The sequence below is a fragment of the Primulina huaijiensis genome, chromosome 6, assembly GCF_012295235.1.
Source record: "Primulina huaijiensis isolate GDHJ02 chromosome 6, ASM1229523v2, whole genome shotgun sequence".
In the NCBI taxonomy this organism is placed as follows: Eukaryota; Viridiplantae; Streptophyta; class Magnoliopsida; order Lamiales; family Gesneriaceae; genus Primulina; species Primulina huaijiensis.
Genome location: NC_133311.1, coordinates 21,954,046 through 21,968,103, shown reverse-complemented (window position 1 = coordinate 21,968,103; position 14,058 = coordinate 21,954,046). Strand labels below are relative to the sequence as shown.

At 34.9% G+C, this 14,058-nt stretch overlaps 2 protein-coding genes across 3 annotated transcripts; one reads left to right on the top strand and one right to left on the bottom strand.

The window, feature by feature from the left end:
- Window positions 1-2,550: 2,550 nt before the first annotated feature.
- LOC140978339 (4-coumarate:CoA ligase 1-like) lies at window positions 2,551-5,345 on the top strand. Its single transcript, XM_073443288.1, has 5 exons — window positions 2,551-3,610; window positions 3,818-4,016; window positions 4,456-4,669; window positions 4,764-4,866; window positions 5,107-5,345. Exons 1-5 carry the CDS (start codon window positions 2,615-2,617, stop codon window positions 5,218-5,220), a joined length of 1,626 nt encoding a protein of 541 aa, XP_073299389.1. The 5' UTR covers window positions 2,551-2,614; the 3' UTR covers window positions 5,221-5,345.
- Window positions 5,346-7,866: 2,521 nt separating this feature from the next.
- On the bottom strand, window positions 7,867-11,871 carry LOC140978338 (very-long-chain aldehyde decarbonylase CER3-like). Of its 2 annotated transcripts, XM_073443287.1 has the most exons (12): window positions 11,663-11,871; window positions 11,345-11,565; window positions 11,013-11,245; window positions 10,629-10,848; window positions 10,245-10,372; window positions 9,842-10,092; window positions 9,524-9,631; window positions 8,939-9,145; window positions 8,722-8,832; window positions 8,400-8,573; window positions 8,104-8,275; window positions 7,867-7,943 (listed from the first exon to the last, which is right to left on the bottom strand). In XM_073443287.1, the coding sequence occupies exons 1-11, from the start codon at window positions 11,777-11,779 to the stop codon at window positions 8,120-8,122; spliced, it is 1,926 nt and encodes a 641-aa protein (XP_073299388.1). In that variant the 5' UTR covers window positions 11,780-11,871; the 3' UTR covers window positions 7,867-7,943; window positions 8,104-8,119. The 2 variants fall into 2 exon arrangements, with proteins under 2 accessions (XP_073299388.1, XP_073299387.1); XM_073443286.1 differs by lacking the exon at window positions 7,867-7,943 and having other exon boundaries at window positions 8,044-8,275.
- Between the last annotated feature and the right edge of the window lie 2,187 nt (window positions 11,872-14,058).

The following is a 14,058-nucleotide window of genomic DNA, read 5'->3' as shown; positions in this document are numbered from 1 at the left end:
AATTAGATATGGTGTGTTTGGTACTAGTGATGAGATAAATATTGATTATATTATAGATAACAAGGATTGATATTGTATTTTTAATCAAAGGTTATGTAACACCATTAAGATTGTTTGGTTCAATATTTTGAATGTTTGATTGCTTGACTTTTGATTAAATTAAAGCCTCTTCGTTTTTTTTTAATTTTCCAGTAATGGAATTGCATCATCCAAAAATGATTAATCGGGGGTGTCAAGCATCTATAAAAGAAAGTATAAATTTCAGGATCTTCCGTTGCTTTCAAAAGGGAAAGTCACTTCTTACACATATTATCTACTACGCTCCTGATTGCTTGACTTTGTCTTTTTTACTCGCTTTGTTTTATTTTCTTTTCTTTTTCTCGTCAAGACAATTGTTTTTTTATAAGAATTATTTTGCTAAAATCCTAAATGCTTTATAATATTGTATATACCAATTGAAACGTTTGTAGCAAACCAAATTAGCATAATTGGAGAGAACAAGAAGCTAACTTTGCTAGTCCCATGCACAACTTTGGAAGGCAAACAGGGCAATCAGAAGCACGACTGATATCCAAACAACATGATCTAACGTCAAAGAGATCGATATTAATAGACGATTAGCTTCAATTTAATCGAAAACGGGCAATGTAATCAATTCAGAATCTCAAAAAATTCATTAAAGTTGACGAGTGCATCATTAAATGTAACTTTGTTTCACATTTGAGTCTGACTTTGACGATTAATTACAAACTCGTATACCTTGAGTTATTTTGGTGGAGCGAGATTGAATTCCTTGGAGAGCTGAAAGAACTACATGAAAAGGAGAAATGTAATACTTTACGTGTTATTAAATCAAGAATCAACATGCAATAAGATATGATATATATTTACTTTAGGATAAGTTGACACAAATGTTATAAACGGCTAAAAATTTTCCTAAATAGTTTTTTTTGCATGCCGAAGTTACCACAAGTAACAGGAGTGAGTGCGCCATCTCCGATAACCATATAGGTCCCGATCAAAACAAGAACCGTGAGACAAATCTGAGCGTTTGGGTTTCTTTCAAGAAATTCCTTAGTCTTGGAGGTCAAAGGGCCTCCTCCTCTACCATAATGAACCGTGTTAAGATCCAATTCGGACTGCGTGGTCTGAACCGAGAACTTGCTGTGAAAGCTTATGTGCCTCCGGATATAGGAATACAGGGCAAACGTTCCACCTTCTCCATGATCATTTGCTTGAAGCACGATGAAGACATATTTTATGAGTACGACGATTGTTAATGTAGGCTTAATGTGCCTATATATAAGATCATCTTCCGAGAGGTTTGTTAGATTTGTGGCGGAGAAAACATTGACAGGAGAAGTACCCAAGTCTCCATAGACTATGCGAAGAGACCGGTAAGCTAAGAGTATGTTTTGCATGGCCGGCGATATTAGTTAATTTTATTTAAGATTTCGGTGCCCAAAATTTGTGGACTTGAAACACTTGTTTCGCTATAGGTCTGGGCATGCGAACTGACATAGAAAATTTTGGGTGTATATTAAAGTTTCATATAGATCAATCATCATATACATTTTATAATATGACATAAATTAATACAAGAAATTAAATGTAGCCTAAAAGTCCATTTATATAAAATTATCAAAGTCGATTTATACGCTTAGAATAACTCATAATGGCTAAATCTTTCGGCATAGTATTCTAATTTTTTAAATTACAAATTCCTTTAATACTAACTTAAAATAATAAGTGTATAGTATATATGTTAAAATTTCACAGCTATTTATTTTTTTATATGTCAAAAAATCATCTTTAATTTGATAATATAACAATAAATTATACGTGTATGAATGGCGTTAGTGCAGAAAACGAGTACAAAAATCCAGTCTCTGCTATACGACGTCGTTGTAGTAGGTGAAGACAGTCGCCGTGATGTTGGCCGTCAACAACCGCTTCTTGGTAGGTATATACATCACAAGTCGGAAAAGTCCACACGATGACATCCAAAAGTCAAAGAAATGTTCCTTAACACATAAATGACTAAATCTCTATAAAATAAAATTACGTTTATTCATTTATTTTATGTATACTCAGATCGTATTTCCCCTCGTTTTTAAAAAAATAAGACACACACACATCTTACACGATTTGTTAGATGTATGGCTTATTTCATTTCTGATTGATTGACCATAGATTGAATTGATTCTTCTTTTGTGATATAAACGACTGAATCCACCAATTAAGTTGATATTCATATTTTAAACATTGTTGAATGTTGTATTATATAAATTTTAAATATAATATAATGTTCTATTACACAATAATAAATAAGAGATTATTATTATATTTCGATATTATATTACCTACCTCAAACGGACCCCAGACCTCCACCTCTACTCACCAACCACCCGTTACAGATTCCATACTCACATCCCAACAAAGCCAAATTCCCATCTCTACCCTTGAACAACCCAAAACTCCAATCCACTCCCCCATTTACCAACCCTTTGGCCAATGCCGAATTAATATTTATACCCCTAACTCACGACGTATCATACTTAGGTTCAACTCTAAAAGAAAGAAAGGTTGACACTCAAAATCCCAAGAAATATAAATGGAGACAATTACAAAGCAAGAAGAAATCATATTCCGATCAAAGCTCCCCGATATCTACATTCCAAAGCATCTCCCGTTGCACTCCTACTGTTTCGAGAACATTTCCAAATTTAGTTCGCGACCGTGTCTTATAGATGGCTCCACAGACGTGGTTTACACCTACGAGGACGTTGAGCTTACGTCTCGAAAAGTCGGGAGCGGCCTCAGCAAGCTCGGAATCAATCAAGGCGATACCATTATGCTCTTGCTCCCGAATTCACCCCATTTTGTGTTCGCGTTTTTAGGTGCTTCATATATTGGGGCTGTTTCCACTATGGCGAATCCCTTTTTCACTCCTGCCGAGGTTTTAAAGCAAGTCAAGGCCTCGAATGCCAAGCTTATCATTACACAAGGGTGTTCTGTGGATAAAGTCCGAGACTACGCGTTGGATAGTGGTATCAAGGTGATGTGCATTGACTCGACGCCCACGGAGGGGTGTCACCAGTTCTCGGAGCTCACTTCCGCCGATGAAAGGGACATACCGGCTGTGAAGATACATCCCGACGACGTGGTGGCGCTGCCGTACTCCTCCGGGACGACCGGGCTCCCCAAGGGCGTGATGCTCACACATAAAGGTCTGGTCACCAGCGTGGCCCAGCAAGTTGACGGGGAGAACCCGAATTTGTACATACACAGCGAAGATGTTATGCTCTGCGTGATGCCTTTGTTTCACATTTACTCTTTGAACTCCGTTTTGCTCTGCGGGTTGCGGGTTGGGGCCGCCATTTTGATCATGAAGAAGTTTGACATCGTCCCCTTTTTGGAGCTGATGCAGAAGTATAAAGTGACTATTGGGCCCTTCGTACCGCCGATTGTTTTGGCGATTGCGAAGAGCCCGGTGGTGGATAAATACGATCTTTCGTCCGTGCGGACTGTGATGTCCGGCGCGGCGCCTCTGGGGAGGGAGTTGGAGGATGCTGTGAGGATCAAGTTTCCGAGCGCGAAACTTGGGCAGGTACGTACGTTGGATCCTTACTTGGTTTACTTTGTCGGCAATATTCATTAATCATTTAGAAAATTCGATTTTCCAAAAAATTTCGACAGCAACCCCATTTATAAAAAAATGAGTTTAAACATGATTCTCAGCGCCAAAAATGAATAATATTATAACATGCATCTAAATTTCCGCATACATTATAAATTATATATACAAACGGTGCAGGGTTATGGAATGACGGAAGCTGGGCCGGTGCTGGCGATGTGCTTAGCATTTGCCAAAGAAGCGTTCGAGATAAAATCGGGCGCTTGCGGGACGGTGGTCAGAAATGCCGAGATGAAAATAGTGGACACAGAGACCGGAGTTTCTCTAGGACGCAACCACGCTGGTGAAATCTGCATCAGAGGCGATCAAATCATGAAAGGTTTACATTTTATTATTATTTCAATGTGATCTTTTTTCACATCTTATATTTATGGAGTATTATATATATTACAAAATACAAAATAACAATTTTCAACCGGCCGCACAGCGAAAAGTGATAATAAAAATCATATATATAGCAAGATCCGGAAAAAGGTCTCATTTGCCTTTGACCACCAATATGAATGACGTATAATTCAGCTGCCCCACAAACTTTAATTTAAAATGTCGATCTGGTGAATTTGGTGACCTCGATTTAGTTTGTTTTTATAAAATAAAAGGTCGAGCCATTTTCTAATCATGGCATCTAGCAAATCTTACCAATCCCACTAATTGTTTTAAAATTTATTTTTATGTTATGCCATTATTTTACGATGATATTCTAAAAATTGGATGCGATGAGATGTGATCGATCAACTCTTGTATTGTTATGAATTCAGGGTATTTGAATGATCCGGTATCTACCGAGAAGACAATAGATGTAGATGGATGGCTACACACAGGCGATATCGGGTTCATCGATGCGGACGACGAGTTATTCATCGTCGATCGGTTGAAAGAAATAATTAAGTACAAAGGATTTCAGGTGGCACCAGCTGAACTCGAAGCGATACTCCTCAACCATCCGTGCATTTCCGATGCGGCCGTCGTCCCGTAAGTAAATCAACATGCAGGAGACCTATACATTACGTTTAAGTATGAAGAATTAGAGTTAATAAGCAAATTCGGGGTTTATTTTAATTTGCAGCATGAAAGATGAGGCCGCGGGAGAAGTTCCGGTCGCCTTTGTTGTGAGATCAAATGAATGGGTAATTTCCGAGGATGAGATTAAACAGTTTATTTCTAAACAGGTTAGACTTCACATTTTCATTTTGATTTATTTTTGATAAATCTTTCTCATGAAATTCATTATATTAATTAGTACGTGTTATCTTCTATATTATTATATAAAGAATCTCACAAAAGACACCATATTTTATTCCACAAATTGTTTTTAGGTCAACGTTTTTTCTCAAAATTGTATTTTGCGGGCGCGCTGATGCACTAGTATATATAATAATAGCTGTTAATTGTTTGGTTACTTGTGGTAGGTGATATACTACAAGAGAATAAATCGCGTATTTTTCATCGATGCGATTCCCAAGTCTCCATCAGGCAAAATATTGAGAAAGGATCTCAGAGAAAGATTAGCAGCTGGTGTTTAAAGCATGATTAAAAATAAAGATTTTCAGAAGAATTACCCTGTCTCTGCATAATTGTGATGCATATATTTTTGTTTGAAGAACCCATTTGGTAAATCAATCAAATGCCTGTAAATTTGTATGTGTAAGGAACTTGAATCCTCGAATCACAACATATACATCAGTATTTTTGTTTAATTTGTTATCTATTTCTCTATCAATGAAAATTAAAGTAAAACGATGAATACATGACATGGCTTTATTTAATATAGTTATGCGTCACTCGATGGAAAATAATGTACAATAAATTCGTTTTTTATTTTATTTTTTGGGTAAACAAAGTTCAATTGGGAATACATACAAGTGTAAAAAGTGTTGAGATCGAGAAGTAATTCCATGATTGCCATTGATTATGAAACACAAAAGTAAAGGATATAAAAAGTTGATTCGAAACATAATAAGATTTATCTGAGAAAATAAACAAAATAATCTTCTAAGGACCAAAGTATAAAATACATTATGACTTTCATGATCAAAATTAAATCTAAAATTGAACTTACAAAACCAAAACACAAAATATGCAAATTTAGAGACGTGGTAATAAGAAAACGCGCGTGATAATAATACACGTATAGATATCGAAATTTTTAATCTTTATTACTCAGTTTATATTAAGACACAGACTTACTTTTATTAATATAATGTTTAATAGAGGTCGTAATCACAAAGAAAAAAGACATTTATTAGTCAAATGGAATGAGTGGCGACAGCACATGTTATAAGCTCATGTACTGCATGCGGGCCAGTTCTTATTTCTCCTTATATATTATATCTGGGGAAGATTTTCAATGGAATAATGAACGGCCGCAGCACATGCCGGATTTAGTTCGATCTCATCCTATGTCCCTGTGAGACTTTGATTTGAGAAATTTGAAGGTTAGGCGAAATCATACCTTGAACTTAATCTTACGTTTGATGAAACAGTTTAATTTCTTGTATGAGTGTACAATGTGGTATTAATCTTCCGTTTTGTGATGACTTTTAATTTTTTTTTTAAGACTATGCATCACATAAATCGACATGTTAATGCTACCAGAAATATGAAATTTGAACTGATCTTGATTGGGTTTTGCCATTTATGATCATCGAAAGAGCACAAGAGTACCTACTATCGGTGAAACCTTAAAATAGTCGTGCAACCGATTCAAAAAAGAGATCTCACGAAAGTGTCTGATAAGGATCAACGCATACTAAGCAAAGTCAATGTGGATATTCAACGCATAATTAGTCTCCCCATAATTATATATTATCAAATAGTACTTAATTATAACAATAAATTCATGACAATTTAATTGCATTTGTTGAGTTAATCGCATATACATATATAATGACAATTATTATTGACAAAAAAGTAATCAAACATTAACTAAACAAATACAATATATAAACAATTAATTTGAACAAAAAAAATATAATATATTTTGTGTTCATTCACTTCTGTTATTTTTTTTAATAAATTAACCTCATTACTAAAAAAAATGGTTATGTGCGAATGTTGAATATGGTTCTTACATAAAATTTTTTTTTGTTCAAATGTAAACCAATAATAGTCATTGTGAATTGTTGATTCATTTATTTAACTAATATAACAACTTGTTTTTTAATGAAATTGTTATAAGTTAATTAGGAGAATATATGCATTAAGTTTTTTAATTTATGATTATTTGTTATTGTTAATATGAAGGTGAGAAACGAATTGATTTGTAATGATTTAGATAATATTAAATTTACTTCCACATCTTCACTTATTCTTACATTGTATGTATTTAGTATTTAATTTACGTTATTTATTATTTTATATTTGTTATTATTAAATTTATATTTTCATTTCATTATAATATAATTATTGTTCCTGAAAAATAAAAAATATTTATAATTATTTTAACTAACTTTAGTTGTTCCAATTTTGAAAATCTCAAATCATCTACATAAATCGAAAGACTCCATATATACACATATTTAAAATTTTAATATTAAAAGACATAAATGAAAATTGTATTCTATATTATTTTTATTTTTTATTAATTTTAATTTTTTTAACATGATTTATTATTAGGTTAATGGATCAATGATCATTAATGTCAAATTAAATGCTAAAATCAATCACCATTTAAATTCTATAATAATTATTTGTCCTATTTAATTTCTTTGAATACTCACAAATGATTCACCTTAGTGTAATTATTGTTTAGAGTATTTGTTAATTGTTAAGGACTTAACATTGAAAAGTATGATATTTTCTTGAAAATTGCATTTGAGATCAAACTATAAATTTGAATTGACATATATATGTTGTACTACCTATATATTATGCATGTCATTTCATCTCAATATAAATTGTTGATTTTGTTTTTTTGGTTAATTTCCTTAATGAATGGTGTGTGGATGAATAAACATTTTTTTGAGTTTCTTTCAATCCATATTATTTTATATGTCTTTTGTTTATTATCATTTACTAATAATATAAGTTTTAGATCTCTAATTAATTACTACAAATATTTTGTAAAAATGTAACACGTAATTTTATGCCTATCTAATTGACGAATGAAAATTGATATTTTTTCAAAGACAGTTGAAATAAGATAGTAGGTATCTTGCGTCACGGTCTTTTTGTGATGTATTTTTTAAATTAATTAAAATTTGGCAATCACTTACAGATCATCTAGTAAAATCACTAATGTGTGTGCGGTATATACATACATATACATATATATACACATATATGTATGTATATATATATATATATACACACTCATAAAGATCATCTAGTAAAATCCATATATGTATGTATATATATATATATACACACTCATAAAGATCATCTAGTAAAATCACTAATGTGTGCGCAGTATATACATGGAGACTATAACGGCTCGAGTCCATGCTTGAGTGCGGCCTCCCACACAATATCAATCTGATCAACATATATTGCCCCAACTTCATGATGTTTCCACCCTTCAAGAAAATGAACCACCCCACCAGCATGGCAAGCATGAACTATGCCTCGTTCCAATGTATACTACAAATAATAAAAAGAAGAAATTAAGTTAAAAACAAGGCTCGATTTCAAATCTAAATTGAAGGTACTTGCCGCGACTTCGTCGGGAGTTAATTACCTAAAAAGAAGAAATAAAGTTAATTACCTCACATGATCCCAGTTCCTCGACTTCGTCAGGGAGTTTCATTGCTGCAAGCTTCCCATAAGTGCAGTCTCTCCTGAATGGAATAACGGGTGGAACTACAAACTGGTGAAAATGTGTTCCTGGTGGAGCCCAATACTGTTCACGTGGCGTTGCCCATTTGCCGATGATCCATGTCTACAAAAATGCATAATTCAAGTTTTGCATATGGCTTGTTTGTGTGCGTATAGATTGATGGATTTCGCGATACATTTCAGATGGTTCAACGTTATGTACCATAGACTTGAAGCAGAATGCATGCATAAAATGGCGCCAAAATGTTTACCTTACAGTTCTTAGCTGCTTGATGCTTGGTAACCTGTACTAAGTATTTTTGGCACTCCGCTGGTAATTCTTTCTGGATCTTCATGAATCTCTCTGTCGACAGTGTTAGCATCTGCATAAATCGGATGTTTTAATAAGTTATTTCAGTTTTATATGATATTCTATCACATTACAGTTTAGAAGAGGACGGCATGAAAATTCTGTAAAGTTTCGCATACCATAACTTTAACCTTGCGTTGAGCAAGATAAAGGGCGATAGCCCTGCCAAGTTTAGAGGTCGCCCCTGTTAAGAAAACCTCATCAACGTCTTGAGGAATCTCATGTAGGATCACTGCAGCCGTCAAGGTGTTCCCATGGACCACTCTGACTTTAAGATCGGGATGCTTCGAAGTAAAGAGTGTTCCACCTCCATTTAGACCTTCATTCTGGAATTTTCATTTATTTAATTTAAATAGGAAAATAACCACAATATTGGGTAGTAATGATTGCCTTGTATGTGTGGCGGAGAAAATCTACTACCACCAAGTGCTACGGTGCTGAAGTAACCCATGTCATTCTCCCAGGAAAAGATGAAACAACCTTTAAATAAAAGGGTAAATGTATCCGGAACAGACACATGTGGGCACGGTGAGAGGACATGAGACAACTTCCTCTAAGGAGCTCCGTAAAATACCCCCTAACTATCAAAATATAGTGTTTGGGCTATTGCACTGTATAAATATTTTTGTGGCAAAATTACTGAGTTACATTTGTCCATTGTTAATCTGCCTCTTATATGAAAAGCAAAAAAAAACAAATCTTACCTTGTTTAATGCAGCAAGGCTGATGACTTTAACTCCAAGCTTATCAGCCGTGAGGATGGCATCTTCAATATGGTTATTGATGCCATTTGCAGCAAAAGGTAGGAAATACTACAATATTTAACACCGTAAACGTCAGGAGCCACACTTTAATAGAAAAATATGACTGCGATTGGTTGAGGCGAATACAAGGTTCACTTCAAATCTCCGGCTACATATTGTATTCTATCATTTGTCTGTATTATCCAACATACGGACTTGATGTAGTAAAATATAGAGTAGCAAATTTAGTATAAGATTTTATCCACAAAAATAAGATACCTGAAAACCGAATCTTGGCACTGCCCAAGTTTGGTGCAGTTTCCCTCTGAGATTGTAAAAGCTAAACAAGAAAGTCTTTGACTTGGCCCACATGACAAGCATCGCCAAAAATGTACAAGGCCACATTGGAAACAAGAAGAGCTTGTTGCTAAAAGGTATCGAGCTAAATGATCGGAAAACAAAGGGTGCGTGCATTGCTGACATCACATCTACAACGTGTGCTAGGAACACAAAATCCGGTACCCTGCTACCTGCGCCATGGCGTCACAGGTATAAACAACTGTTCAAAACCACAGCGTGGATTAAATATGCGAAAGTTATAATATCTATAACCATTAACTATATTCAGAGGAATTTTATAAAAAATTGTTGTGGACAACTCTATAATTTAGAAGAAACTCACTTGTCCTGGAACAGATTTCTTGATAAAAAGCCCAATATTTTGCATCTATTGTATTCCATAACTTGTCATAAAGAGGCATAAAGAGGCAAAAATTAGACCTCATCTCCGTGTGATGAAGGCTGTGGTATCTGCAGAGTCAATGAGCTGATACTTTATTAAGAAAACCAAACTGAGGCACAAATTACCAAAAAACCTTAAGACTAGCTCATGGATAACAATGATTCACACACATGAACACAATAATTGAACTAATGCCACTTCAACATTAGACACTTGTAAAGCCCCGTAATTGATATTTGAAATTTTGTTAGGGAGACAACTCAAACACTTAGTTTAATTTAGTTATTTCATGTTTCTCAAAGAAAAGAAAGAATGAGAACTTACGTTGGTGTGTAGATCAGGTACTTCAGAATAGGGATGGCCTCGAAAAGGCGATGAGGAAATACTTCAACATTGCAGTGTCCCAAACATCGAAGAAAATCGAACAGCAAAAGATACCCGTACATCATAGTTATCGATGCATAACCAAGAAAGGCGGTTCCCAAAGTCGGAATCCCCACAACCATACATAGCAACAGCTGCTCCAAGAATGTTGTGTGCCCGGCTGCGCCACCATGAACGAAATACACATCAGAAGTTTTCACATATTTTCTTATGTGTCAAATGAAAAATTAAAAAACGTATTGGTGAAATACTAAAAGATAAAGAAATCCAGTAACACAATAATTCTATATCAGTATTGTGAAGAAGACCGGTGTAACTTGGTACCTGTGAAAGGATTAGTAATTTTAGAGCTATGATGCAGCCAATGGTACCGTTGAAATAAATAGGGAGAGTGCAATAATCTGTGCATCCAATAAAACAATGGTTCCGATATTCCTATGTGGAGAATCAGGCAACATAAAACACCCCTCGTGTTCCAAATTGGAAGACTGGCCAAGGAAGGGAAACTCAAGTACAACAATGAAGCCACAATAATTTGAAGAATCAGGAAATTATCCCTGTCACACACACATATTATCAAGAAACTTAAAGTCATCAACAAGCACAAAAATTCTATCAATAAATAAATAGAAATCTTAAAGAACACGAAGTCGAACCAATGCCACTCCGCATCGATTTGTTTAAAATCCACGCCTCGTTGGTCGATTTGCCGCGTACGATTAAGGAAAAGCATGTTACTGAATGTGCTCCATAGCTGATGAACAAGTGCTCTAAGTCCAAACAAGATAAGAATATGCAAGCACCAAGCACCTTTCATCATTTCATCTTTGTAGATAGAATACACGACTTTTGCTATTAAAGGTCCATACAGCAAATACTGTTCCAAGAACAAACTGACAAACAATCAGACCGTGTACTTTTGAAAATATCATACACTAACTAGTCAACAAAAGATTGGGCTTTGAAATACTTGCCTTGAAATTATCCAAATTCTCCCATGGCCAAGGAAAAAATGGAGCATCCCTTTTGTTTGGACTGCAAACTCTCTTGTTTTCTGATGACATCTTTCCCTCTTTTTCTTTCTCAGCCATTTCTTGTTGTCTATATATACATATACACAGATAACAAAAACTTTTTATGATCTCTGAGTGACCCTTCAACTGGCAAGGATAAGCTATATATATGTGTGTATATATTTTCAGAGAGAGAGAGAGAGAGAGAGAGGAATCAAAAAAAATTTACTCCGGTAACATTTCCTCAGTTTACGGGTTCCAAAAACAACATTCAAATTCTTGAACGTGATTGGCAAAAGTCAACGATAATCTTATCATGATTCGAGTATATAGGTGATAGGTGTCATCTAGAGAGGGGCTGCTTAGACGAAATTTAGATTGTATTCACACTTTCTAAATATATATAATAGAGTTTATGCATGCCAATAGTAATAAATGAGATCCTTGCATTCACCTATCTAGTATTTATAGTACTCGGCATTTTATTTTTTTGTAAAATACAAAAATTATATCGTACTTGTCAATTTCATTAAATGCAAGGTAACTAAGTGAAACTACTAGAGATAAATAAACAAACGATCGGTCGACCCCAGTCGGTGTTACATCACACAATGAAGGAAATGAATATGGTTAGAATGTACTTGAAGCCATGACTGAGATCGGTGGTGGATTGCAGATTGTAGGTTACGGTTGAGATGTTGATAATGAACTCAATAATCGCTTCCTCTAAAGTTTGGCCAATATTTAGTCTCCATTAATACAGGAAGGCCCACGAATTATGGAGGGTATGTAGCAGATATTCGATAGAGATTCTCGTCGAATAGTAAAACCGTCCCTACCTCTAGTTTTTTAGAACTTTACACACAAACCCATTGCCAAGAAGATCGTGTCAAACTCTCACAGCCGACTAATAAATATTTCATCACACAAAATCAATGAAGTAGTAACTTTCCTATTATTCTGAATCCAATGTATACATTCAAAACCCATAATCACGTACACTGTCCAAAATCTACACAATTTTATAACAAGTATTGCATAGACTGATGTTCCTAAATTCTTTCAGTGACATCAGCTCCCTTACCTTTGGAATTAAAGTTATAATAGGAGTTGAGTTCCACTCTGAAAGATCCCGGCCTTGAGAATTAAGAATCAAGAGGGCATCGGTAGTAATATCAGTTCCAAGCATTGGCCTCAGGACCTGGGGTTTTTGAAGATGCATATCAAAGACTGCCCTGCGAACCTCATCCATTGTAAAAGACACACAAAGATAATCGATCATTCATATGGCTATTCACCACTTGATGCAGTCAATTATGTTAAAACTCAGCATGTAAAAAGGTATAAAAGAAAATTTCCATTTATTTATTGGGACTAATTCATTGCACGACTCTTGGAATGGACTCCTTAATTAATGGTGATGATTCAATCCCCCTCCCACACAAATGCACAATATATTAAAAAAACAAAAATTGTTTTTTTTTTTATAAACAAAATTGCTAATTAATTTAATCCCCTATTTCCAATTCGACACCAAAATTTTCAACAGAGAAGTTGGACGGTTTCTGCTCAATTATAACTTATTTTTTTCATTACTTTTGATTACGACACATCACCCAATCTTAAATTCGTATATAGGATTAGTAAGGCATGTTTGTGTTGGTCTCACTTACGTTAATTTGAGATAATAAACCCGAAAATAAAGAATAAACTGGACACCGAGATTTACGTGGAAAACCCTAAAAATTATTAGGGTAAAAACCACGGACAAGATGAAAAGAATTTCCACTATAATATTTTGTGGTGTACAACTCACTCACTGTGTTTCCAAAGAGAACACCCACTTTCTTAATACAGGAGAACAAACACCTCACAAATATTATAGAACTAAGCACTCAAATGCTTATAAGATGAGAGAAAACTCGAAGAAGGGATGATTTCAGAATGAAGGGGGGAGCTCTATTTATAGAGCCCCTTGACCGTGTGAATACGCGTTAAAAACGCGTATTCATATTTCCTCAAACGTATTTGATTGAGAAAGCAGCCCACGCTTTTTTTCTTTTGACTGGTCCCCCCTTCCCACTTTGCCGACATTTCTCCCACTTGGAGATTTGATTGAGAATCAAACACATCTCCACACATTATTTCAATCTTGTCATTCCCTACTGCTTACGTTTTCGCTAGACCACTTGAGGATCTACANACACTCGAACTTATCAGTGTTCACTGCCTTGGTCAGAAAATCAGCTATGTTATCCTTCGTATGGATCTTCTGCATATCCACGCTTCCTTCTTCTACTACTTCCCACACAAAGTGAAATTGTACTCCAATGTGTTTCGTCCTGGAATGAAAGGCT

Bases quoted from the DNA above. Each gene is read 5' to 3' on its own strand.
- LOC140978339 (XM_073443288.1), top strand. From the start codon at position 2,615: ATGGAGACAATTACAAAGCAAGAAGAAATCATATTCCGATCAAAGCTC. The intron at 4,017-4,455 runs GTTTACATTTTA...TTATGAATTCAG, and splicing joins AGGCGATCAAATCATGAAAG to GGTATTTGAATGATCCGGTA. The intron at 4,867-5,106 runs GTTAGACTTCAC...TACTTGTGGTAG, and splicing joins AACAGTTTATTTCTAAACAG to GTGATATACTACAAGAGAAT.
- LOC140978338 (XM_073443287.1), bottom strand. From the start codon at position 11,779: ATGGCTGAGAAAGAAAAAGAGGGAAAGATGTCATCAGAAAACAAGAGA. The intron at 11,246-11,344 runs GTTCGACTTCGT...TGTGTGTGACAG, and splicing joins ATCGATGCGGAGTGGCATTG to GGATAATTTCCTGATTCTTC. The intron at 10,093-10,244 runs GTGAGTTTCTTC...GCCATGGCGCAG, and splicing joins AGAAATCTGTTCCAGGACAA to GTAGCAGGGTACCGGATTTT.